Below are 26,323 nucleotides of genomic sequence, written 5' to 3' on the forward strand. Positions count from 1 at the left end.
GTGTATATTTGTATGCTAGGCGGTGTCCCACAGACTCCTCAGGTTCTGTTCACTTTCTTCTTTCGTCCTTCTGCTTCTCAGACAGGATGATTTCAATAGTCTTATCTTCCAGTTTAATGATTGTTTCTTCTGCCAGCTCCAATCTGCCATTGAAGCCCTCTAGGGAAGTTTTAATTTCTGTTAACTGTGGTCTTCAGCTCCGGTGCCTTTTCATAATTTCCATCACTTTGTTGTTATTCTCTTTTGTTTTTCTGATTTCTTTTAGTTCTTTGTTTTTCTTGACCTCTTTGAGCATATTTAGGTTTTTTTAAAAAGTGTTTGGTCTGGTCCACCTCATTTATGGTTTCCAGTGCTTTAATCTTCTTTGTTTGGGCCCTCACTTCTTGCTTCTTTGCATGTTTTGTAATCTTTTGTAGAAACCTGGACATGCTGATATTTTTGTATGTTATATCTGAGATTGCAGACTCTTGAGAGGTCTGTTTCTTTTGCATATGTCCAGCTAGTTCATGACAGAGCTTTTCTTGAATGGCAGGAGCTAATAACAACAATGAAAAGGGCAGGAAAACACTTTTCCCAGTCTTTGTAGTTGACCTCTGAGAGTGTGCTCCTTCAGACCTTGTCCATACAGTGAGTTTAGAGACTGGCTTGAGGCCAAGTGTAGTGGTCTCCCTGGTCTTTTCTGCACATGCTTCTTGTCTTGGGCATGCACACGTCCTAGAAATTCCCCTGTTCTCGTGGGTCCAAATGTCCCCTCTTCCCTCATTACCGTGCATACTGCACTGTGTGCCTACAGGGCCAACAATTTATTGTCTCAGACAGCCACTGCTTGACTGGTTTCCTACAGTGTTCTGTCAGAGAAATTTGTGAACTGCCATCTACATGCATGGCAAGTTCAGGAATGAGTGTACTGGCTCAGTCCCTCAGGCCACCACCACCAGACAGATTAGACCAACTTACATGCTCCCATTTTGTGCATGAGTTTACTCTGCTTCCTCCAGAACCAGGACTGGGGACCCACACCCTCAGCTAGGGTGCCACATAACCTTACTGCTTTTCAGTTGTATTTTTCTTGATTCAGTGCTTACCCTGTTATTGCAATCCTATTATTGCAGCTGTTTTCTGGACTATTGAGAAAGATGTTTCTGCCAGTTCTTGCTGACAAGATTAAGATTAAAATTGCTCTGTTTTATGGTGGATTCACCCTTTTATCATTATATTATATCCTTCTCTGTCACTGTTGATTTTCTTTGTAGCACAGTCTACTTTATCTGATTTTAATGCAGGTCCTCTACTTTGCTTTGATTAACGTTTGCATGACGTACCTTTTTCCATCATTTACTTTGAAACTTCCTATATTGTTGTGTTTCACATGTTTCTTATAGACAACATGTAGCCAGGTCATGTTTTTTAATCCCCTTGCCAATCTCTGTCTTTTAATTGGTATATTTAGATCTTTTATATTTAATGTAACTATTGATATATTAGGCTTTATGACTGTCATTTTATTTTTTGTTTTCTGTTTGCTCTCTCTGGATTTCATTTCTGTTTCCTTTTGCATGCCTTCCTGTGGGTTGCTTGAACATTTTTAAAAAGTTCCATTTTTATTTATCTGTAGTGTTTTTAAATGCATTCTTTTGTGTATATATGAAACTTATCACAGTCCACTGAAGTCATTTTACCATACCTCCCTGCATGTCTTAAATATTTCATCCACATGTTTTTAGTATATCATCTTCTCTGATCAAAAGCTGATTTATACTAGCTTAATTATGAACATTACTCATACATAATTCTATTCCCTTCCTCCCTCTTGTGGCATTATTGGTATATATATATATTTCATCTGTTATGGTTACAAAGCCAGTAATGGCCAGTAAGCCATTATCATTATTACTTTACCATCTGTAGTCATTTCCTCAGCACAGTTCAGCTTCATCCCCACCCACTTCCTTTGTACTATTATTCACAAATATAGTTCACATATATTACACTTCTACATGTTATAAGCCCAACAATACATTTTATATATATTATTTTATACAACTGCTTTTTTAATCAGTTAAGAGAAGGAAAGAAGAATATGCATTTGTGATGTCTTTTATAATTGCATTATCATCTTTACTGATCCTCTTTTTTTGTGTGTGTGTGAAATTGAATTACCCTCTGGGGTCACTTTTTTTTATCCTAAAAAACTTAGCTAACTATTACTTATAAGATGGATCTGCCAGTCACAATTCTCTCAGTTTAGGTTTATCTAAAAAAGTCTTTATTTCACCTTCATTTTTGAAAGATAGCTTTGCTGGGTTTAGGATTTTTGGCTAGCAGCGTTTTTCTCTTAGCATCTAAATATGTTATCTCACTGCCTACTGTCCTCCATTGTTAATGCTGCGAGGTCTTTTGTGGGGTTCCTTTTGTAAGTGGTGGTGTTTACTCTTGGTTCTTTCAAGGTTTTCACTTTATCTTTGACTTTTCAGCATTTTTAATTGGTGTGTCTCTATGATGTTTCCATTTCTGGCTCTGTTTGTTTCCGTTTCTACTTGGAGTTTGTAGTTTCCTGGATGTGCAGGTTATTGTTTCTCAGTAAATTTGGGAAGTTTTCAGGTTTCTTTCAATATTTTTGAAACTGTTTCTTTCAGTTTTTTTTCTGCTCCTGAACTCTCCTCTCCTGGTACAATTCATGGTGTCCCACATTTCTCTGGAAACTCTTCATTTTTCATCTTTTTCTCTGTTTGCATGATCTCTGTTGCTCTATCTTCAGGTTCACCTATTCCTTCTTTGACCAGTTCACATCTACACTGAGCTACTCCAGTGAATTTTTTATTTCTGTGATTGTGCTTTTCAACTAAAGACTTTCTTTCTCTTTGTTTTTTATAATTTTTGCCTCTTTATTGATAGTCTTTGTTTTATGCAACCTTGTCATGTCTTTGTTTTCTTCTTTAATTATAGTTTCCTTTAGTTCTGTAAAACATACTGACAGTGACTACCTCAAAATCCTTTTCTGATAAATTTGACATCTGGTTGTGCTCATGGGCAATTCCTGTTGCTTTTTTCCTGGTGAATGGATCATTATTTTTTTTGCATGTCTTGTTGGGAGCTAAAAATTTTAGATAATATGTTGTAGCAGTTCGGACCTCTTCCCCACCCCCTTCCCTTCCCCTAGGCTTGTTAGTGTTCTGCCTATTCATTCAGTTAGTGACAGAATGGGCTGCGTTTGTGACAGCTCTGATGTTCTTTGTCAAGGTGGGCCCCCTACCCTGGGTAGCGGTGGTGTGGGTGGGGCAGGGCTCCTCTGTGCAGTCCTGCTGATTGCCAGCTGACAGCTTCCTGTTCTCAGGAATAACCTGGGACATAAACTGCTCCACAGACTCATCCAGGCAGATTCTCTCTTCTATGAAGGGATTGTTCCTGAGGTCAGTGTTGATATTTGTCCCAACCCCAGAAGAACTCCTGCCCACTGTCTTATTCCCAGACCCTCCCCTGAAACTGGCAGGCTGCCGTCCAGCACGTGTCTTGACTCTTCCCTCCCGCCTTTGCTGACAGCCTTCTTTGCTGTTGAGAGTGCCCGAAGGCTTGCGCTTCTTTGCTCTGAGCGCCTTGGGAAGAGACGGGAGCTCTGTCCCATGGCCTCTGGAGCTGGAGGCGGGGACAGTGACAGAACTTTCCTAAGACCCCTTTCGCTAGGAACTGAGTGCTGGATTTGGGGAGAGGGCATAGCCTGGGGTCCTCTGGAGTGGGACCCCTGCCTCCCAAGTCGGGGCAGAGTGCTCAGGGCCTTGTATCGTCACCTGCTGCACCTGAGGTTGTGTGGACAGGGCTGGGTGGAGAAGGAGACCTGCACCTCTCAGCGTTCTCACCTGGCCTTTGCCTCAGCAGCAAGGAGTTGGTGTGGGATGAGCGAGGTGGAGCCCCCACTCCTCTTCCCAGGAGAGCCCTCTGCCGGGACCTGAGTGGAGGCTGTGTCCCGGCCACTGCCTGCTGCCCTGGAGTCCACACTTGCTGGGCGGTGAGGGAGGAGGAGGCTTCTCGGGCACCAGAGATACGCATGCTTCCTCCGGAACTTTTGTACATACTCATGAGTGGCTGAGTCTCCATTTCTTGTTCACCCTCAAGGACTTTAAATGTTTGCTTGTTCTGAGTGTAGTTTCTACCCATCTCACTGGGGAGCAAGCAGCAGAGCTATGTCCTTCCAGAGGCCCCTCCGCGTGTCCGTCTGCACCCAGGAGGCTCCTGTGACGCTGCAGCGCTAAGGCGCAGGCTGCAGAGCTCAGGGGACAAGGGGCCTGCTGTACTCGGCCTGCTCTGCCTGCTGTGTTCCTGCTTCCTTTCTGATGTCCCAGGTTTCCCTTTTCTTTCTTTTCTTCTTTTTTTTTATTATTTTCTTTCTCTGTAAAGGATTTTCTTTGGTCATATGTGAGTGTTGTTATTATTATTATTTTTTCTACTGAGGTCTAGTTTATAAGAAATTCTCTTCGCTTGCCTTTGTCTAAGAACGTCTTGATTTCCGCTCCACTCCCGACAGGTATCTTTTCTGGGTGTGGTTCTCTCAGCACCTGCAAATGGTGTCCACTCCGCCTGGGCTCCGTGGTTCCTGGTGAAAAGGCATCATCTGCTTGTGTCTTGGGGAGGGCCCTTTTCCTCTGGCTGCCCCCGGGGTTGGTCTTGGTCTTTGTTTTGCAGCACCCCAGTCATGTGTCTTGGCTGGGTTTCTTTGGGTTCATCCTGTTTGGGGTTTGCTCAGCTCCTTGGGTCTGTAGGTGCATGATCCCTGCAAATCTGGGAAAATGTCAGCTGTTATTTCTTTGAGTACTTTTTCAGCCCATTTCTTTGAGTACTTTTTCAGCCCCTCTTTCTCTCTTCCCCTCCGAAGACCCCAGTGATGACAGTGTCGGATCCCTGTTAGAAGGTCACACAGGCCCCTGAGACTGTTCCTTTCCCCTGCTTTCCTCTGTCCCCCTCAGCGCCCCTCCATCCAGCTGAGCTTTTTATTTTTATTTTTATTTATTTATTTTTTTTTGAAGAAAAGGGTGGAATTTAATCTTTATTTACAGGACACTGCAAGATATGAAATAAGAAAACGCATTGAGAGGACAGGTTTCATACAGTATATACAGTTTGGAACTGTTCAAGTATAGTATTGTTGTAAAAAGTGCTACATAACAAATCACATTTAAAAAGAGTTCTTAAAATAGAGAAACAACAAGGCAAATGTATACCAAACATAGTACACAAGCAAACCTCAGCTGTACAATCTAAAAGGTAAAAGTCCCAGGAGTGCTATCCTGAACTTGGAAGGTATAGCCTTCAGAGGTAGTTTCTGGCACAACATTCTGATCTTCTTCTTCCTCTCCAGAGAAATACTTCTCAATCAAGCTTAATGAAACCTTGTAAACAGACTCATTTTCATGGTTTTGCAGAGCTTCAATTTTGTCCAAGCCTCCACATTCTTCAATCATTATACTAAGTTTCTCAGTTTCACCTAGTTTCTCAGCAGCCTGAAAGATATTTGAAATGGCATCCAGAATAACCAGAATAATTTTGGTATCTTTCACAGTTAAAAAGTTCATCAACGGTTCTATTATGCCACAATGGACAAGATATGCAATCTGTTCAACTGTTCCACCACTTGTATAGTTGGTCACAGCCCACACAGCTTCCTTTTGGGTTTTAAAGTCTGCCTTAGAAAGAATGCTAACGAGGAATGGGACTAATCCATGATTGACTACTTGCTGTATCTGGTCCTGACGGCCAGCTGTAATGTTTGACATTGTCCATGTAGCCTCCTTCTGAATATTAGTTTTGGGGTTAGTTAGTAGGTTGGGAAAGACAGCAAGTGCTCCTGCATCTATTACAACCTGAGTCTGTTCATCTGTCCCAGTAACAATATTTCCTATGGCTCTTAGTGCAGGAGTCACAATTGGCAATTCAGTAGCCCCTAGAAGCTTCACAAGCTGTGGCACAACTCCAGTTTTCACAACCATTTCAATCCGTTCATTTGGACCGTCAGTAAGATAGGAAATGGCCCAGCATTTCCTCAATACTTCAGGATCATCATGATGCAGGAGACGCACTAAAGTAGGAAGAATTTGCTCAACAACATCTAATGGGGGTACAGGATTCTTGTTTCGACAAAGATTGGAAAGTGTCCAAGTAAGATTACGTAAGTAACCACATGCTAAAGATGACATGTCAGGAACTGCAAGTAGAGCCAACAGAGGATCAACTGCACCATATTTGATAACCAAGTCTCAGAAAGATGAGCCATCACCTGCAATGTTTCCTAGAGCCCATACAGCTTGCTCACTGATGTGAGTGTGAGGAGATGCCAACAGAGAAATGAATGCTGGGATAGCACCTCCATCTACCACAGCCTTGGTCTGTTCTGATGTTCCAGAAGCAATGTTAGTGAGTGCCCAAGCAGATTCAAATTGAATGGGAGTACAATCAGTTCTGCCCAAGAAGGTCACAAATTTTGGAATCAAACCAGCCCGGATTATGTTGTCTATTGGGGGCTGTTTTTCCCTAGAAAGCAGTTTCCTAGCAGCTTGAGTGGCTTGGAGTTGGCTTTCCAAATTGTTGCTATTTATGCCTTTGACAATGTCATCAACAGACCAATTTACAGTGCCCTGGTTATTACGGTTTTCCTGCAGTGGAGAAGTAGCATCATCAGGAAGAGAGCTGACATTTCTCCTTTTCAGCGTCTGGTCATCCTTCTTAGCTTTCCTCAGCTCCACATTAACTTCTATACGCCGTCGCCTCATTTCTGTACTGTCTTTCCCCTTGTTCTTGAATCTGTTAAGGCGGGCAGCTGGTGAATTAGCATTCTCATTGGTGGACATGGTTGTGAGACAAAGGGAGAAAGGTCAGGAGCGGGCTTGGGCTTCCTCAGGAGGATTGACAGTGCTCACAGGCTGCGAGTCTACTGCGCTCGAAACGTCCAGCACGACTCTGCCCGAAGACTGTGTCTGAGCTTTTTATTTTGATATTGTATTTTTCAGTTCAAAAATTTCCATTTGTTTCTTCATTATATCTTATTTCTTTCCTGAGGCTCTCTGCACTTATTTCAAATATGTTCATATTTTCTCTTTGAAGTGTTTTATCAGGACTGCTTTAAAATCTTTGTCAGGTAATTCTAATGTCCCTGTCCTCTCAGTGTGGACATCTGTGGATCCCCCTCTTTTTTTTTTTTTTAATCCAGTTAGAGATATTTTCTTGGTTCTTACGGAAACCTGGACATTTTTTCATTATGTTATGAGCCTCTGGTTTTTATCTTAATTTCCTGTTTCACTTGGTTTTCTCTGCACCTCCCTGGCAGGGCACTGGAGGGGCCGCCTCAGCTCTCTCAGGCAGGAGACCCCCTGGCCCTGCCTGGCGCCTGAGCTGGGGCTTTTGTAATGCGGGGGTGGGGGTGGGGGCTGGAAACTTAGGATCTCCAGATGGTGCGTGGGCGAGCACAGGGTGCTGGGCAGGGCCAGGAGCAGACTCTCCACTTGGCTGCTCTGACACAATTAGTTGGGCGGGGGGGGCGGGGGGGGCGGGGGGGGGGGCCCAGACCCCCAGGTGGTCTCCACTTACACCACACCTGCCTCCTCTACCATCCCCGGGGACGTCTTGGCGCTCCTCACAGCCTGGTGAGGGAGGTGGAACCCCTCTGGACCTGTACTGTTGGGTGGACTGTTTGCAGTAGAAGGGTGATTGTTGCATAGTTTTTTTCCCTTGCCGGCTGCCCTTTCCTGGGCCTTTGGGCCTGTCCTTGTCTGTGTCCATTGGCGTTTCCAGGTTGCTGGCTCTTCCAGCAGCCGGCCTAAGGTACACCAGGCAAAGGAAGCTGGGGGCTGCTCCCGGGTCACTCCTCGGCTCTGAGCTGCCCCCCCACCCCCCACCTTTCAGAGTCCCTCTTGTTTGTCTCCTGTAGATCCCCAGTGGAGGGTTAGGGAAGGAGTCTCTGCTGCAGCCTTGGAAGGGCTTCGGGTCGAGCAGAGGATCCGCCCAGGACAACAGCAGCCTCTGGGTTAGTAGAAGGCCAGGTGTTACTGGAAGGGAAGAAGCTTGGGGGAACCTTCCACGTGGTTACTTTGCTATGGGATCTGGACAGATCTGTTTTGTGTGTGGGATGGCCCTCTTGTGAGGCGGGCCTGGACTTGTGCAGTGCTGCTTGGAACAGGACATGGGCCCACTCGTCTTCAGTGCTGACAACGGATTCCTACTTCTCTGCCCCTACCCCACCCCACCCCAGGAAAAATTGTAAAGTAACAGAAGCAGCACATTACTGTGTTTCTAGGGCAAGTCCTCTGTGCCAACTTCCTTTTGGAGTCCCTGTTTTAAAGCCTGCGTTTCCTGGTATTACGGGGTTCCAGTCTGGGAGGAAGGCAAGGGGCGAGGAGGCGTGCTGCCTCAGGAAGCCGCTAACATTCTTTTACTGTTTGGTTTTGAAGGGTGCTCAGTGTTTTTCAAAGGAGAGTTACGGAGCCCTCAGGCTGGGGGCAGGAGTAGGGGTAGAGGTATATATGGGCAGTTTTGGACTTTCAGACGCAGCCATACTTGCTGCAGTGGGGCAGGGACTCGGCATCTCTAGACAGCCTGAGGTGGAAACTCAAGGAGGAGGGATGGTGCGAGGCCACCGCTCACCCCCGGGAAGCCTCTCCTGGCTCCTGCCTGGAGGGTCCTGGAGGAAAAGACAACTCTGGGAGCAGGCGCCTACCCCCATGAGGCCTCCCTGAGAGCCTGGCTCCCCGGACAGCTTGGTGCACTCCTCCCCGGCCTGTGCTGGCAGATCTGCCCCAGCTCTTGGGGAAGGGCAGGCGGGGTGAAATTGTATGGTGTAGATGCGTATATAATGAACTGATAATTGTAGATTAATTCTTAACGTGTATGGCTATCCTAGCTCCACAGAAGAGTCACTGGGTACTTTGAGCATAAGGAGGAACTGGAATTGCAGAGTGTCTCCCTGGGAAAGGGGTATTGCAGTGGAGCCTGGAAGGATGGTAGGAAGTGGCCAAAAAAGCACAAATGCAAGGGCCGCCACGGGCAAGGGGCTGGGAGAGTGGCAGAGGAGAGGAAGGGAGTCAGGTGCTTGGCTTTCTGGGCTGTAGGGTAGGTTACAGAGATCAGAGTTTATCCTTAAGAGGCGTTGGTGGGTTCTGAGCAGGGAGCAGCCTGAGCTGCTTGTGTGTTTTCAGGCTCGCTCTCACTGGGCCCCAAGGAAGCGGTCGTTCTGCCTTGTCCTGGCTTCAGCTGCTGCCCTCAGACTTGCACCCCGTGTTTGGTTCTTCTGGGTGAGCCTAGGAGTGTCCTCTCCACACCTAGGTTCTTGGCTTTGCTTCCTTGTGGGGATGGGGGTTCCTCCGCCTCCTTCACTGCGCAGCAGCTGTCCGGGAGGCGCTTAGAGGGACCCAGTGACACTCCCGCCTCACGCCCATCCGGCGACTGGGACCTGGTTGCCAGACCTTCGCAGAGACTCCTGCTGGCTCCTGCCCCTTCTCTGACCTCTGTGTCCAGCACATGCCAGCTCCCTCCTCCAGACCAGTTGGCCAGGCCATTATCCCTGTCGCTGTTGTCCCTGTCTCTTTGAGTGAAGTTTCCCTAATCTGGCTGGGGGCAGAGTTGCCAAGCCTGGCCCCACCTTTTGGGCTCCTTGGGTTTGGGAGGTGGGCGCCCATTGGCTGGTACCGCCCAGGCTGTGAGCTCGTGGGGGCTGAGCCCTTTCTTAGGCATCTTTGCTCCTCCATTGTCTGTAGCTTGCAGCCCACCTTGAACTCCTGCCACACAGGGGCCAGGGTCTGGAGGGCAGTAGGGTGGGTGGGGCACTTTGATTAGTAAAAAATAGAACTAACATTTGTCAAGTTAGGCCAGACACTGTGCTGAAAGTGTTTTTTTGTTCCTAAAACAATTTTCCAAGTTATAATTCTTGTACCACAAAATTCGTCCTTTTAAAGTGCACATTTTGGTGGGTTTTACCATACTTGTCATGTGTGCTGTCGTTGCCACTACCTCATTCTAGAACGTTCCAGAACCCCACCCCCACTGCAGCCCTCACCAACCACTAACTTACTTGCTCTCTTTGTGGATTGGTCCATTCTGAACATTTCACGTAAGGGGAATCACAATACATGTGGTCTTCTGTGACGGCTTCTTTCCCTGAGCCTGCCATCTTCGGGGCTCATCGTGTTGAAACGTGGGTCAGCACGCCAGCCCTCTTTACTGGTGCACGTTACTCCCTTGTGTGGACACAGCCCAGCTGCCCCATCTGACAGTTAGTGGACAGTTAGTGGGCAGTTTGGATTGTTGCCACCTTTTGGCTACTGTGAATAATGCCGCTATGAACATTGGTGTACAGGTTTTTATTTTAACACCTTTTCCAGTTATTTGCGATCTATACCTGGAGTGGAATTGCTGGGTCATGTGGTAGATCAATGTGTATTTAACCTCTTGAAAAACCGCCAGACTGTTTTCCGAAGTAGCTGCACCATTTTCCATTGTATGATCTCGTCAGTCCTCACGTAAACCTGAGACGCAGCAGTGTCGCCACCACCCCCATTCACAGGCGAGAGAACTGAAATGCGAGGCGTTTATTGCCCAGGGTCTCACAGCTAGGACGCTCCTGGTTCTTTGGCAAGTGCTCCTTGGGTGGCTTCCTTGGTGTGTCTTCCCAGGCCCCCTTTCAGGTTGTCAGGGTGAGCACCTGACCAGTCTGCTGCCTCCCAGCCTGGCAGCACATGTCTGGAGTGAACGGCCGTTTTCCCCTCCTCGTGGCGACCCATCAGGAACTTGAGGGAGGCGGCTTATTTCTTGGGGGTTACTGTGGTCTGTGTTTCTGCAGGCTCTTGGGGGGTTTGCATGCCTGCTCCCTCAGGGGGGTGGGCTGCACCTTGCATGCTGCCTGGTTCCTCACCAGCCTCTTGCTTGTGCCTGGGGAGATTTGGCCTGCAGTTGTGGGATGAGGTACTTGGTGTCTCACAGAGGCAATCTGTGTGTAATCCACTCTCTTTATTTCTCTGGTCCAAGGCCACTGATGACCTGCCTTTCTTTCTCTCCTCTAGGCAAAGCCCATTTATGGTGGCTGGCTGCTCCTGGCTCCAGATGGGACTGACTTCGACAACCCAGTGCATCGGTCTCGGGTAAGGGCATCAGCACTGGCTCTCCTGGTGTGCGTGGTGGGAGGCAGCAGGAAAAGGGGTCCCTCTAAGAGCACACTGCAGAGTGGAAGAGGGAGAGGTCATCCTGGGACGACAGGGCCAGGCCTCAGTCACACCGTCCCCCCTAAGTGAGAGGCTCTCACAGGGTGTCTTGTGTTTGTGGGTCAGCTTGATTCTCCAAATGGTTAAGTGGAAGAGGCAAAGGAGCAACTTCTTCTATGCCAAGCGCTACCGCCTCCCTCCAGACTCCCTCCTGAGTCCACGGCTCAGCAGATGGGGTGCTGGGAATCAATGAGGGCCCTGACCAGCTCCCTCTGAACTTTGCATTCGCACCAGAAGGCAGAAGTCCGTGGTCCCTGTCTCTCCCAGGCAGTCCTGTGCTTTGCCTGGTTCCTGGGGCAGCAGGAAGGTCTCATCACTGTTTGCTCTTTTGCTGAGAACCCTTTTGGGACCTCTTTGAGTTCCTGTAAGAACTCTCCCCTGCCTCATATCGTCTCTTCCGGGTGTTGCTTCCACCCTGCACCTCTCACACCCCACGTTATTCCCCAGAGCTCCTGCACCTCGTGATCTCTGCTGCTCCCCTTGTGGCCTCTTGGGGAGGGCTGGAGGTGGGGTACAGCATATTCTAGCCCCACAGACCTTGCATTGTGTCCGTGGTCTTTGGGATTCCTTCTGGAATGGGTTTTGGTTTCAAAGACAACAAATAGGAGCCTTGGAAATGCTTCTCGGAAAGAGTCCAAGAGGCCTCTCCCTAGACGCCTAGCACAGAGCGAACCCTCCAGCAGGTTCTCTGCAGGGCCCTGTGAATGGCCTTGCTCCTGCCGTCAGGCCAGAGGAGAACAAGAGCGACTCTGTGCTCCTGCCGCAGCAGCTACAGGGAGTGATTCATCTTCCCTTTTATATTAAGGTCACTCAGAATTGCCGTTTTCAGCTTCTGCTGAAACAACCATTAGTATTAGATGATCTAATTTTGGCCCGAAGCAAAGAGATGTGATATTTTAGTTAGTCCATGTGGCTTTAATGCCAGTCAAAGTATGAATTTTGTTGGAACTCTTGAAATGTTGAAAACAGGTCACAGGCTCTCATCAGGGATTCAGGGAGCTGTGCCTGTTAGTCACCGTTGAACACTGACAGCTCTCCATGGTGGGCAAGGAAGGAAGGAGGACGGAGACTCGTTTTGTCTCTTGCTCTGGTGGCATGTAGCCTTCTCCGGGGTCACAGCTTGGGGTGTAGCACGTGGAGAGGCTGCTCTGTACCCATTCTCCTGGATGGGGAGGTTGAGGAGTCCCCGGGTCTTCCTCCTCCTCAGTTGTCCTGGGTGAATTCTGGGCCCCTGTCCCCCACCCCAGTGACTTGTCTTAGTCGATGATCAGAGCAGCCCTTCCTAGCAGTTTCCCCAAGATTTCCGGGAGAGGCAGGTTGGGTTATTGCATAACTGTGAGGGCAAGACCCTGATGTGTGCTGTGTGATAAGCTCTGGTCTGGGTGCTGGGTCTGTAAGGAGCACAGAAAGACAACTGAGCCATTGTTTCTGCCCCTGAGGAACTTGCAGACTAAAAAGGAAACAAAATAGCCTCCTTGTAAAATCACGAGAGTGCAAGTGCTTGTGGAAATGCACAGGACAATTTGAGCCACTCCTTCCGGCTCAGTCCTGGCTTCTGAGTAACTTTTCCTGTGGGTCCCCCTTCCCCTGCCTTGGCCTTGGGACCCAGGAGTGTGCCGAGCCGCCGTTCCTTAGCATGGGTTTATTGGGTGCGGGCTCAGCCAGGCAAGGTGTGGGCTGGGCCTGCTAACCGCACCCTGTGCTCCGTTCCAGAAGTGGCAGCGGAGGTTCTTCATCCTGTACGAGCATGGCCTCCTGCGCTACGCCCTGGATGAGATGGTGAGTGCGCCTCCACCCGCTCGCTCCCCCTTCCCACCCGCGCCTTCGAGGTGGCCACGTGTGAGCACAGCGCTACATGCGCCTGCTTGAGCTTCCGTCTGGGAGTCTGGAGAGTTTCAAAGAACATGTGGCAATGGTGGAGTGGCCCTGCAATCCGACACTTCTGTTTGAGGCGCCTTGTTCAAGCATTGGGGGTGAGCGTGAATGTGGGGGGACAGCCTGAGTGTGGGGACAGCCTGAGTGTGGGGACAGCCTGAGTGTGGGGACAGCCTGGGTGTGGGGACAGCCTGAGTGTGGAGGGACAGCCTGAGTGTGGGGACAGCCTGGGTGTGGGAACATCCTGAATGTGGGGGCGAGCCTGAGTGTGGGGGCGAGCCTGAGTGTGGGGGCGAGCCTGAGTGTGGAGGCGAGCCTGAGTATGGGGACAGCCTGAGTTTTGTTCCAGGCTGCTGAGAGTTTAGACCCAGCTAGTCAGCCCTCATTAGAAGAAAGTGAGGGGACGTGTCCTCAGCCCGCGGCGAGGACTGTTCACTTTGGGTTTGGGTGATGTGCTGGTGTTGGCAGGAGGCACCCCCACTCCTCTCACATGTGGGTGCTGGGCTGCCCAGGGGTCTGGGGATCCCTGCCCTGTGGTCCCAGCACAGCCTTGAGTCTCTGCTCCTAGCCTTGACCTTGCTCGTCCCATCTGATCTTGGTTTGGTCTCTTCGGTGGACTTCAGAGACCTCTAGGCCATGGGGTCAGTGTTCGTCTGGTGAACACTGAGAGACACGGGCTCCCTCCTGTTCTCTGTTGACCTGGCTTTCCTTCCTCCTGCTTCCTCAACTGAAGAAGTGCTGGCTGAGGCTGCTCCAGAGGCAGACTAGAAGCTGGCTGGATGGAAGGCCTGACTTTTTCCTCCTCAACTCACCTCCTGGCTTTTCTCTGAAGTGTGGCCTTATCACAAGTTTTATGAAGGGTTGGAAATGGAGATTTGGCCACTTTTTCTCATTCCATTTGAGCACGAATGTGATGAGTGCACACGTGCAAGTGAGCATGAGTGTGTGAATGCACACATACACCCGTGGGTGTGCCCATTTGTATATGTGTGCAGGAGCATGTGTGTGTGCCAGTTGTGTGTGCGCGTGCGTCCGCACTTCTGCAGCAGTGCCCTGGTCAGGTCCGGCCATGTTGACCTGGTGGCCCTCTTCTGTACTGACAGTTTCTTCCTGGGGGGTGACTTTGCTTGTGATCTGGAGATGGTGCTGTGGTCAGATCCGGGATTCTCTGCTGACTCCAGAGCGAGAGGCCGTTTAGATGTGAAGCATTAACCCATTGTGAGATGTTTTTGGTTGTTTGTGGCAATAGGAGGGTAGCACTTTAAAATCAGGGCTGAGTTCATCCCACGGGGGTTGTTTCTTTGCTTTGGAGGTGAGAACAGGGCCTGGCTGTGCTTGTCAAGGGGGCTGGCTGGGATTTTAAGGTGATGATTATAGGTCAGGTGAGACAAGGTCACCAAAAGGTCACCTGCGAGGTGGACCATAATCTTCCATGCAATACTTTTGTTTTGGGGATGAATTAACAGCTGTGCTGCCTTCCTTTTGTATAGGCTGTCACCTCACTGATTTTCCTTCTTCTGTCTGGTGAGCCTGTTTGCACAACAGTGAAAGAGCCACAGGGCTTTCTGCCATGGATAGCTCCGTGACCCAGTGTAGTTTCGAAGTCATGGGGCTGGAGAGCAGCACTGAGGGGCTGACAGTCTGTTAGAGCAGGAGTGGGGTGGCCATGGCTGGACCACCAGCTCGCCCTTCGGGAGAGGAAGCAAACCTGGTGGATAGACCCCACCATGGTGGCCTTCTGGCTGTCACGGACACAGCAGCCCAGGAGTGGGCGGGGTCTCTGAGCTCAGAACTTTGTCCTCCTGGAGCCCATCTGACTGTCGGTCTAGAAGACTGTGTGTGTCCAGGTTTACCCGGGTCCACGAACTATCCCGACAAGATGCCCTGAACTCTCCTTGGTGGCCAGCTATTCCACCCAGGAGACCTTTCTGCAGGTTCAACTGAAGTCCTGTAAAACTGTTACCCCCTTTGGCTCTGCCATGGGCGCGCACAGAGGGTAGCTGCTAGGTGCACTTGTGTTGGCGCTGCTGCAGGGCACTGCTGTGCCCCTGCTTTCCCCAGATGACAGACGCCAGTGGGCCAAAGGACCTTCACCTCGCTGTACACTTTGGTCTCCCAGCAACCTGAATGTGGGCTGGGGGATGTTTCATGTGGTGCCAGCATGGAGGGTTCGGACCATGCCAGCGACAGACAGGGAAGCATGCCAGGGCAATCCTGGCCTGAGGAGAGGGGCTGGGGTGCCCAGAGCCGAGAGTCCTGGCCATGAGCCACTGCCCAGCAGGTGACCTGGGGACTGGAGACACGGACCTGCCCAGACAAACTGTGTATCCCGGGCCTGGAGGGGCGTCGTTCCTGTGCCTGAGAGGAGCAGGGCAGCTGAGTCAGAGAACCTTGGAGGGAGCACTCCAGCCTTGGGGGTGCTTTCCCTGGTATGAGGAACAGTCAGAGCTGCAGCAGGAGGAGGCAGGCAGCTCCTTCTCATGGGGCTGCTGCCCCCTCTCCCCGACCTAGCACTCTGCGTCGGTGCTTGTTCTTTCCAGCCGCTCCCAGGACGAGCACAGAGCCAGGTCCAGGACCTCAGCTCCGTGACCAGCCTTCCCTCAGTCCTGGCCGGACAGGGCTGGCAGGGTGCGGGGAACTGGAGCAGAACTTCCTTCCAGACAGGCTCCTCAGCAGCTGGGCTCCAGTTTGATAGCTGATGCTGGAAGCGTCCTCTTGAAGTACTGAGGAGTCTCCTCCAGGGATGTTTGTGCCCCTGGGGAGTGTGGCAGGGTCTGCAGACCCTCTGACAGCTGCCCCTGGGGGTGATGCTGGCGTCTACTGGGAGGCGTTGGGGACTGCTCACTGCCCATGGTGCACAGACAGGCACCACCACCCGGAGATCCAGTCCAAGTCCAGCGGTGCTGAGGCTGAGCAATCCTGAGTGATTTCACCAGTATTTATTTACATTTCTGTTTGTTTTAAAAATTGAAATACAGATTTAATTTGCTGTTATGTTGTTCTGAAAGGGCATGGAAGAAATCTGTCAGGTCTCCCACGAGTGAGGGGCTGATGGGAGGGGCTGGGCCTGTGGGCTGGCCAGGGGAGCTCCAGGGGAGGGTTGGAGCAGGCCTGCTCCTGTTCGGAGGGCCTTGTGCCGGGCACCTCTGCACGGCAGGCCGCTGCGGGCTCACTGGGGGGCGTGGGCACAGCAGAATTTCTGCTCCCAGTTTGGGAGGGGGAGGGGAGCGAGACCTGGGGCATTTCTGAGAGAGAGATCAGATGTGTCGGGCCTCGCAGTGGTACTCGGCAGAAGGGAGAAAGCCCTCCGCAGAGCAGGGAAGAAGTGGGGGTGGTGAACCCCCTTGGGAGAGGCAGGGCAGTGGGAAGAGGGTCTGCGTCAGGGGTGGGCTGGGGGGGTGGCGGGTCCCGGCCACAGACTGAGCCTCGTGAGACCTGGAGCGAGGGGAGGCGTTGGGGGTCCTGCTCTGCTTGGGGCTCTGCTGGGGCCGCAGCCCACTGGGCCCGGCCCCACTGTGAGGACTGGCCGACGCTTCGCTCCCTGGGGCACCTTCGAGAGGAGACTGCCTTCTGGAAAGCGCTGTTCCTTTTTTGGGAAATTTCTTTCTTGATACACCCACATACCCTGGGTGGGTGTTAGAGGAGAGGCAGATTTCCCAAAAAAGGAAAAGAAATTTCCCAAATGCACGCTGAGGTGAGGTGGGCTCAAGGCGGGCTCACAGGCAAGTGGGAGCCTGTGAGATGTGGTCTGTGGCCTTTCACAAGTGGAGGTGAAGGCTCTGGGACCCCAGCCGCTGCCTCCCTCCTCGGCTTTTGTTTCTCCCCCAGCATTTGTGGAATGCTGCCTGTTACTCTTTCAGATTTTGTCTCTCCTCCTCGAACTTTTTGGGGTGGATATGGAACTAAGATGCAGCCATCCTCAGAGCCCGTCACATTAGAAGTCCCCCCCCCCCGGGAATTGAGGCATGAACTGCCTACGGCCCAGGAACTGTCTGCTCTCAAACCCCTTGACCTTGGCTCTCACTCTGTGGGGGCCTGGGGAGACTTGTATCGGCCCCTCCGTGCCAGGGGCATGGCATTGAAGGCCAGGTTTCCACTGTTTGAGTTTGTTTTGCTCCCTCCGTAGGCTCCTCTGTACTGTTGGGGTGAGAGATGGCTGTACGACTTTGTAGTGTCTGTGTGAAGGACACTGAGCTCCGCCCACATTCCTAGACACAAGGTGGGAAGTACTTTGAGCTCCTTGGCCGTGGCTTTTTCCGGGGCAGCCTATATGTCCATAGGACACAAGGGTCCAGGCGGACAAATTAGTTGGGAGTTTACTCGTGTGTAAAGTAATGGATTTGGACTAAATAATCCTGAAAGAACACTCAGGTGCCAACAGTTTAGGATATTCTTTCTTCAAATTTTGCTTCTTGTAAGAAAGGACCCCAGAGGTCACTTTGATCGAGGATCTTTGTCCATCTCACTCTGGACCCTCCTGCTGTTGGGGTGCTGCATCAGACCCTCAGCAGAGCGCCCGTGTGCAGGTATGAGTGAGGTGTCGCCGCTTGGCCCCATTGTCTTGGGAGCCATTTCTGGTTTCCCTCCTGCCCTTGCTCTGAGCCTCCTCTCCCCGCACAGGCAGGCTCAGGGAGCCGCAGCCCGTCCCCATTCAGGGCCCTGTCTACTCTGTCTGCCCACACCCCACTCCCTAGTCTGGAGCTGCCGCAGGTAGACTGCCCAGCAGAAGGCAGGGAGGGAGTCCTTGCCCGGCTCTCTCTGGCTCTTGCCCTATGCTTGACTCACGGTGAGCACGGGGCTACTGAGCCTCTACACGGACAGCAAAGGGCCCAGACTGGACGGAGGGCCCTGCTGCGGGGACGCACAGTCTGTTGGGAATCACTTAAACATCCCACTTTAAGTCCTGTGGCAAAGCAGCAATGCGTGGTGTCCAGGTGGTGGGGGCCAGGGACCCTGCCCAGAGGCAACTGGTGCTGCCTGGCCGCCCTCCTGATGCAGGGGCTGGGCTGCGGTGGCCTCGGCCTTGGCTCACACTGGCCTCACGGCAACCTGCGAGGGAAGGTTGTGCAGGTTCACAACCGAGAAGCCGAGGCCCAGGGAGATTGCAGGGGCACTCACCTAATAGGAGACAGAAGTGGGGGTGTGTCTGGGTCAGTACAGTGGGGGTGCCACTGCTCCCCAGGATGCCTGCCCTGTTGGAACAGGAGCCCCGGAACTCAGTGCAGGCTGCTGGGCTCCACAGAGTTAGTTCCTGTTGGAGAACTCACGTGCTGCAGTGAGGGGGAGAAGCGAGTGCAGGAGGACACCTCCCGCTTCCTGCAGGTGCAGCAGTCCACTGGGCAAGGTCAGGATGCCAGGCTGCTGCTTGCAGAGGGGAAGAGAGACTGTGCAGGCTGGAGCATGCCCCGAGGCTCGGGGCTCTGAGGGTTGGACACCCTCTCTGTCCCTGGCCCCAGTTCTCTTAGGGTTGGGCCCTCTGTCCCCTGTCCTGGGGCTCTTAGGGTTGGATGCCCCCTCTGTCCCACTGCCCCGGCTCTTCAGTCAGAGAAGTGGCATACTTAGATGCCCATCATGTCAGTCCTGTGTCCTGACCTCAGCAGCTCTGGCCCGGCCAAGCTGGGTGCTATGGGAGGCTCTCTGGGGCCTTGAAGGGAGCAGGGCGGGGCCTCTGACCCACTCCAGGCAGGGTTTGAGTATATCCCTCACCCCTTCCCTGGGTGGGTGGGAGGGAGGGCCGGGCCTCTGCACTCACCCCTCAGCCTCCGCCTCTCACTTCCCAAGTCACAGCTCCTGTGCAAAAATGCTGACTCACTTGGGGGGTCTTGACAAACCTACAGGTGTTTTGTTTTGTGGGTGACCTCCACCATGTAGTCTCTCTGACTGCTGCCCCTCAGGCCTCTCCCTCTCAGAGGGTGGTGAGAAAATTCTGTCCTAAGACCCCGACCAGCTGTGGGGCTTCTACCTGCTGTTGGCTTTTGATCCTAGGGGAGGCAGAAGCGGGCTTTGCCTGCTCTCCAGCCCCTGTCGTGTATCCCAGTCTTGGCTGGAAGTAATCGCAAGGTGCCTTTAGAGGTTCAGGTGGTAACTGAAGTCCAGGTGGAAAGCTCCCAGGAGAGCTTCCAGCCCGCCGCAGAGTTCGCACCAGCCAGCCCTGTAGGGCCCAGCCCTTGGTGGAGCGGCCCCTGTGCCCGGCCTTGCTGCTGCCTCTGTGCCTGCGGCTGTGGAAGGAGACCTGGTCTGGTCTGTTTGTTGTCCTCTCCGGTTCGCTACGGTGGAAGAATTCCTGGGTTGGGAGTCAGGAGAGCAGGCCTCCGATCAGCTGGGGTTGACGTGTCGTGTCTGAGCCCCTTCTCTCCTGTTGCCCCCAGGTCTTTGCCTGGGCAGTTCTCCGTGGCCCCACTCCCTGGTGCCGAGGGGCAGCCGGCTGTTCTGGAGAGCCCGGGGCATGGTCCCATCCACCCAGCCCTTGGTCCTTGTGTCCACAGGCAGACCCCTGTGCCTGTGACTTCCCAGGTTTTTAGAGGCCAGAGTTTTGGACTTTTATTGTTAGCCTTCTGATTTTTAATCATGATTGGCAATTAACTTAAAAGGGGGATTTTTAAAGAAATCTGAAGCTTGTGAGGGGTTCCTTTGGGGAGTAATGAAAACGTTCTAAATCGATTGTGGTGAGGGGTGCTTGATTCTCTGCGTGTCCTAAAAGCCACCGGTTGTTTGCTTCGAGTGGGTGTGTGACGTGTGGCTGAAAGCTGATGTGGAACAAGAAGGGAAAGAAACATGGGTCAGACAAACACGGTCAGCCCAGCTCAGCCTGTGCGCCACGAGTTTTTAAATTTGTGCCCTAGGCTTTCCTTTTTGAAAAGAAATCATGCTATCTGCACACCAGGACAAGCCAGAGTATGGGGCCCTCAGAAGTGGAGGAGAGGCTCAGGGTGCAGCCATTTCTTTAGACCCTCCTAGGCTGGGGCCTCTGGAGGGGCCTCGGGGAGGAATATGCTCCTTAGGCCCAAAGGAGGTCATTTCATTTTAGAATGTGGTGGAGGAGGCTGGCAGCGCAAGGCGGTGGGGGAAGCTGTGGACGCCTTTTCCTGTTGTTAAACCCCCTCCTGGCCTGGGAACCACGAGGGATGGAAGCCTGCAGTGGTCCTTCCTGGGACTGGGATGGGGGACTGTGAGGTGGGGTTCCCTGAACCCTGCCACCAGGGCGGGCTTCTGGAGAGGACGCAAGGCAGCCATCCACCCTGCAGCCCCCGGGCCAGGTCTGAGGCAGGTGAGCTGCCAGCGGCGGGTGGAGCAGAGGCTAGTGCTCCGCGTGGCTTTGGGATGTGGCGGAGGCCCGTGTCCTGGGGCAGAGCAGTGTCCTGGGCTCCTGGTGTTGGCTTCCTCCACGTGGAAGAGAACAAGCGAGTGAAGAGGGACAGCTCCGGCACCGCTCCCGGGCTCACCTGTGCCCAACACGGCTCCTCCCTTCTGTGGTCACAGGACCCCTGCGAGTGCGGGGAGCCCTCAGGGTCGGGGCGCCTGGGCCTCCCCCTCTGCACTCTTGTTGTGAGGCAGGGAGCGGGTGTGGTGCTTGGGAGTGGTCCTTCTCAGCCGGCTCCACCAGCTGGGTCTGCTGCGCTCCCCCTCTGCAGTGCTTCTGCTGTAAAGGTTTCCGAGCAGGGCTCCCTGTGAGAACCCGCTTCTGGGAACTTCGGGCCAGTCCTGGGTCTGGTGAGCTGGGCTTCCCCGGACCGTACGGGTGCTTGCTTGCCTTTCCAGTTAGGGGAGTCCAGGAGAGCCCAGTGGTGACGACCCTGCTGGCCGTGTCCCTTCCTGGGGCCTGTGCGCCTGTAGCCTGGGAGTGGGTGCATCCTGGACGCCCACTGCTGCCTCATGCGGGAACCGTGGCTCTGCTGAGTGGGAGGGGCCTGCCCCGCCCCACCGCGTGCTGGTTACCTAGGCAGCCGCTGCTGGGGCTGCTCGGCCTGGGCCACCCGCTGTGGGAGCTGGGGTGGGGCTCTGCTGCAGAGGAGGGGATTGGGAACTGGGAGCGCAGGAGCGCCAGCAGCTCGGGGTATTGCGTAGGAAACCAAGTAGCAGGAGGAAAGAACTGCTGAAAAAGAGTCGTTTCATGGGATTTGGCAATAGAAACTTTGGGGGTTGGAAAGAACAGAGGTGCCAGTGTATTCCTTTGCATGTATCGCACACTCGCTCGCGTGTGGGCCCAGGCTGGTGAGCACGAAGCCAGACTGCAGAGCCTTCCTGTGCCCGCCCCTGGCAGGCCCCTCCCCTTCCACGGCCCTGGGGCCCCTGCCCCCAGCTCCTCCCTGCCTGGTCTCTGCTGTGCCTGGGAACAGGAGGGCTGCCAGGCCCAACAGCCCACCAGGCCAGCGCACCAGGTGGCCCTTCGCCACACCGGGGGCCTTTTCTGTGAGCGGGAAGGGGAGGGCGTGTCTCTCCCTGTGGGAGAGCTCTGGCCCAGGGAGTGGCTCACGTGGTGGAATTGCAGAACCAACGGCGAGTGCTGTCAGGAGGGCCGTGTCCTCCTGGAGGCCTGCCCTGGCCCTGTGCTTGGGAGGTACTGCAGGCCCCTTGATTCTGGGTGGGCTCAGGTGCCCCCCCCCAATGTAGTAGGGTAGGTGCCAGGCGGCCCAGGCTGCTGTGGCCAAGCACCACCGATGGCGTGGCCCGGGCTGCCCCCTCCTCTCGGTTTTGGAGCCACATGTCTGCTCAGGTCAAGGGGTCGGCGGCAGGGCTGGCTCCCTCCCGCGACCCCCCCTCCCCTCCCTGCCGCCTCCTGCTCTGTGGTCACATCACCTGCTTCCCTGGCTAAGTAGCCAGGGAGCCCCCACCCCTACGCCTTCCCCCTACCCTCCGGGGCCCTTCTGCCCGTGCGTCAGTCCCAGGCTCCTGGGTCAGAATGAGAACGTCTGGGCCGTGGCTAAGAGTAACCAGCAGTGCGTGGCCTCGACGTCTTCCCTTAGCCCCAGCTTGCGCTCTGGGCTCTGGTGTGCCCAACAGGTGATGCGGCCCCCACTAGCCATAGCCAGGGAGAGTGGGCTCGGATGTGGGGAGGGGGCGGCGGGGGAAAGTCGGGGATACAGGTGGCCCTGCAGGTACGGCCCCCAGCCCACCCTGCACACCTTCCGGCAGCACTAGGGTGTTCTCGGGAGGTGCTTAGGGAAGCCCTCTGTGTCCACCGTCTTCCCCGGGGGAGGGTCGAAGGCCCAGAGGGATGTGGCTTGGCAGGTGGTGGCAGTGGGGAGGCGTGTCGAGGCGCTCCAGCCCGAGTGGCAAGCCCCCAGAGTGGAGGAGTGGGGGCTGCAACAAGGCCAAGGGGGGTGGTGTGGGGTGGGCGATGCCCTTGTCCTTGAGGAGTCGCCGTCCCTCGGCAAGACGGGTCTGGGTTTTCCCTAAACTGTCAGATGTAAGCAAGCGTGTGCTGTCCCCTGGGCCCCTGGACACCAAGGGACGGGGAGGGAGGGGAGGAGGATGGTCCTGAGGCGCCGAGCCATGGCTGCCTGCGGCCACTCCGAGGCTGAGTGAAGCATCTTGGAGCTCTGGTTCTGAAGGCAGCTCCAGCCCTGCCCTCTCCCGGCCACCCTGGCCCCTACGCTGGCCCTCCCATGGGCTCAGCGCCAGGCAGGCTGGACTGCTCCTCAGCCTGGCAGACGGCGGTTACTTCCTCTCCTTAGCCTGCGGCTGAGTGTGCCCTGCCCGTCAGGGGAGCCCTCTGTGGTACCCGCCCAGCAGATGCTGATGGTGGCTGCAGGTGCCCATCCAGAGGAGTGGGGACTCTCACTTCCCCCAAGAACCACTCACCTTCTCTGGAGTCGGTTAGCTCACTCGATAAACGCAGAGCTAGAGCACAGTCGTGCCCCTGTCCCGGTGCCAGTTGCCCTCTTACCGTTTGTGTTTAACCTTACAGCGGTCCTGTGGGGAGCAATGGCTTGCCTAAGGTTTGGGATTTTTCTGGGCCAAGCTGGGGCTCTTGCCTGGGGCATGGGCACTATGGGGCACTGCCTGGGAAGCTGGGGCCAGGCGCCCCTTCCCACACAGGGCAGCTTTCCCTGAGATGCAGGATAAGCTGCAGCAAAGGTCTTCACGGCTTTCCAAGACACAGTTGGTGCTGGTACCACTGGGTTGCTGGTTCCCCAAGGAATGGACAAAGTGCCCGCAGCATCCAGCGCAGCATAGCAGAGAGGTTGGTGAGTGAGGAATTGGGCCGCTCTTCCCCTCGCTCTCACGCGCAGCCAGTGGCTGGAGAATCTGGCTGGAGAGGGCTTCATTTCAAGCCTGGGCACAGCCCTGATTTCTTAACAGCACCTCACATCTTCTGGTCATGGCGAGACGTCCCTAGGAACCAGGAGCGTGGTGGTGCGCTGTGGTCAGTGTCCTTGGAGGCGCCATCCAGTCCGGCGCTCGCAGAAACTGGAGGCCCCACAGTTACCCGCCTGGGTTTCGTAGGCACACCGCCCCCGCACATGGTGTCCCCACTTCTGGGGGTTGGGCGCAGTGAGTGGGCAGCACTGGGGCCCTTGAGAGACTGTGAGCTCCTGAAAGGCAGACCCCGCGTCTGTGCCCAGGGTGGAGTGGAGTGCGAGAGGGTGGAGGGCAGTGGGCTGTGACTGTGGTTTGCTAAAGCTACCAGAAGACAGTATGCCAGAAACGGAATGGCTTTTAAAAAGGGAATTTACTAAGTTACAAGGTCATAGTTTAAAGGTTATAAAAACGTCCAAATAAAGCATCTGGAGAAAGGCACCTCGACTGAAGGAAGACGATGTCTGTCACAGGGAAGGCCCGTGGCTGGCATCTGCTGGTCCTTGCTCCTGGTTTGTTGCTTCCAGCTCCTGACATCAGTGGCTTCCTCTCTAAGCTTCTGTGGCCTCCGCTCAGCTCCTCTGGACACAGCTCTGGGCTCTGGCTTGTCAGCGTCTCACGGGAAGCACATGGCGGGTCTGCTGGGCCCTGCCCGTGCCTAGGCGTCTGCTCTCTCTGCCGAGCATCTCCTACTGTCTGTGTCTCTGAAGCAACTCCTTTCTCCAGGTCATGCCCCCTTTTAAAGGACTCCATGAAACTAATCGAGACCCATCTTGAATGAGCTGAGTCACATCTCCATCTAATCAGAAGACCACACCCACAATTGAGGGGGTCAGTCTCCATGGAAACAGCCTAATTGAGGGTTTCCACCCTACAGGACTGAATGGGGATTACAGGACATGGCTTTGCAGGGCCAGCAACACTTTCACACCAGCACAGGTGCGTTAGAGCCTGCGTTTCCTGGGTTCTCTGCCCCACAATGGGGCTAGGGCACAGTTAGTGCTCTGTGGGTGACGTGCTGTGCCAGCCCAGATGGCCTGGGCATGGTTTCTGCCTCGGCGTCCACACCAGGAGAGGGCAGTATGGGGCAGCGTCGTGGTAGAGGGAGCCTTGGCGCTGTGCGGTGCCTCCGTGGCGACCACGGTGCCGAGAGCAGGGCCACGCTGAGCCTGGGCAGGAACCTGCTCTGGCCCCTTGTCCGGCCAGGCCTGGCATCTCCTTATTTGTTTTTTCGACGGCCCATCTTATCTCCCTGCTTCCCTCCAGTCTCTCTCCAGGGCACCCTCTCTTCTCCTCCAGGGAGCTGCGTTATAGCATAGATCCCTGGCTTCAGCCGCACTTAGGCTGTCCTTGTGGCCACATCGTACCGGAGAGTCTTGTGGGAGCATGGAGGCCATGTCCACCGTCCACCCCAGGCCTCTGAGAGCCTGGGGCTGAGCTGGCAGGAGATTCAGCCCAAGGATGCGGCTTAGAGAGGCCACATGGGACCCTTTAGCTCTATCTCCTCCTGACAGAGCGAGGTTGAGGTGGATTCCTGGCGACTCCCCAGCCCCCTTTTTTCTCTTCATTTACCTCCATCAGGTGCCTGCCGCCCACCCCCGTGGGGCCAGGTCAGAGCCCATAGTCCTGCCTTTTCGTGGCATGTGGGGCATGTGTCCTGGGGCCCTGCAGTCACGCCTGTGACTCTCCTCTTGGGCCTTGTTGGGGAGACGTGAGCCTTCCCACGCCAGGTCGACGAGCCTCGGGGACCCAGAGACCATGCCCCCCGGGGACTCTGACTCCTAGGGGCTCACTGAGGGACAGCAGGGCCCTCCTGGGTGCACCCTCATCCTCCAGAGTGGGTGGGGCTTCATGCTGCCCAGGGAGAGGACACTCGACCCTGCAGGAGCACTGAGTGGGAGAGAGTGGCCCCCACGCCCCGTGTCCAGCATCCCCCAGGGGTCATGGCGGGGTTCTCGGAAGGTGCGGGTGACAGAGCCGAGTTGGTGGCAGCCTCGGCCATGCTGGTGGCCACACCGCTAGCCTTTGTTAGCCTTCTCCCCTCCCCCTGGGACAGAAGCATTTGCCTGATTTTAGAACACATGCAGTTATTTGGTTTAAACTTCCTGTTCCACTCAGAGTCAAACTGTTTGAGCTGCACCTTGGAGGCTTGGAAACGCTCTCTGGAGCCTCTTCAAGCGGCACAGACCTTCATGTGACAGTGCCCTGTCTGGGGTCTGCTGCAGAGGAGCAGGCTCCCGCCCTCCTCCCCTCCCTCTCTGTCTTTTTTAATAGGAAAGTTATGGGTTTACAGAAAAATAAGGAATTTCACAGATTTGCATGTTGCCTTGCACAGGGGCCATCCTTATCTCTGTGTCCTTCCAACCTTAGCCCGTGTGCTACTGAGGCGAGCATGGGCGCGGCCTTCTCTGCTAAACCTGCTTTCTTTCTGGTCAGAGGCACTGCCACATGCTAGCACCCCTTGGGGAGGGCTTGGCAGCGCCCGCTGCTTGGCAAGAGGCTCTGGTAGGCCAGCTTTGAAACCCCGGAAATGTGCTCTGTTGGTGTGATGGTGGGCAGTATCTTTTCTGGGTACGTGCATCCCATGCCTCTTTTTGTAGCTCAGCATTTACCCTGGGGTCTTGCCGTGGGGTGCCGGGATAGGTGAGGGTGGGAGATGGAGCAGATCTCAGATGGCATTTGAAAGCCATCATGAGGCTTTAGTATTTTTTTCAAGGTAATCAGTTTACACCATTTTAAAGTCAAATGTATACACGAGGCTTATGATATGTAATAGCAGCCACTGCCCTGCCTGTCCCCTCCCTACTGAGTCCTTGTCCCCAGGCCAGAGACAGGTGCCCACAGCACAGGCTGGTCATTGCCTCTACACATGTGAATAGTACACGGAGCCTGCCACTTTTAAAGGTCCAATCTAG

General features: G+C 54.0%; 1 protein-coding gene and 1 pseudogene across 10 annotated transcripts in view; one reads left to right on the top strand and one right to left on the bottom strand.

Moving 5' to 3' along the window:
- Nucleotides 1–26,323, top strand: part of MPRIP (myosin phosphatase Rho interacting protein) — a 144,565-nt gene that overhangs the window by 29,787 nt on the left and 88,455 nt on the right. For 8 of the 10 annotated variants that reach the window (XM_077163340.1, XM_077163347.1, XM_077163344.1 and 5 more), the window contains exons 2-3: nucleotides 11,037–11,114; nucleotides 12,948–13,013. In XM_077163340.1, the coding sequence (XP_077019455.1) occupies nucleotides 11,037–11,114; nucleotides 12,948–13,013 (144 nt within the window). Of the gene's footprint in view, nucleotides 1–5,282; nucleotides 6,158–11,036; nucleotides 11,115–12,947; nucleotides 13,014–26,323 lie in introns of those variants that run through there. The other 2 variants (XM_077163346.1, XM_077163345.1) reach the window with 2 other exon arrangements.
- On the bottom strand, nucleotides 5,054–6,964 carry LOC143686913 (importin subunit alpha-1 pseudogene; annotated as a pseudogene).

This window comes from Tamandua tetradactyla, chromosome 6, assembly GCF_023851605.1.
Source record: "Tamandua tetradactyla isolate mTamTet1 chromosome 6, mTamTet1.pri, whole genome shotgun sequence".
Classification (NCBI taxonomy): domain Eukaryota; kingdom Metazoa; phylum Chordata; class Mammalia; order Pilosa; family Myrmecophagidae; genus Tamandua; species Tamandua tetradactyla.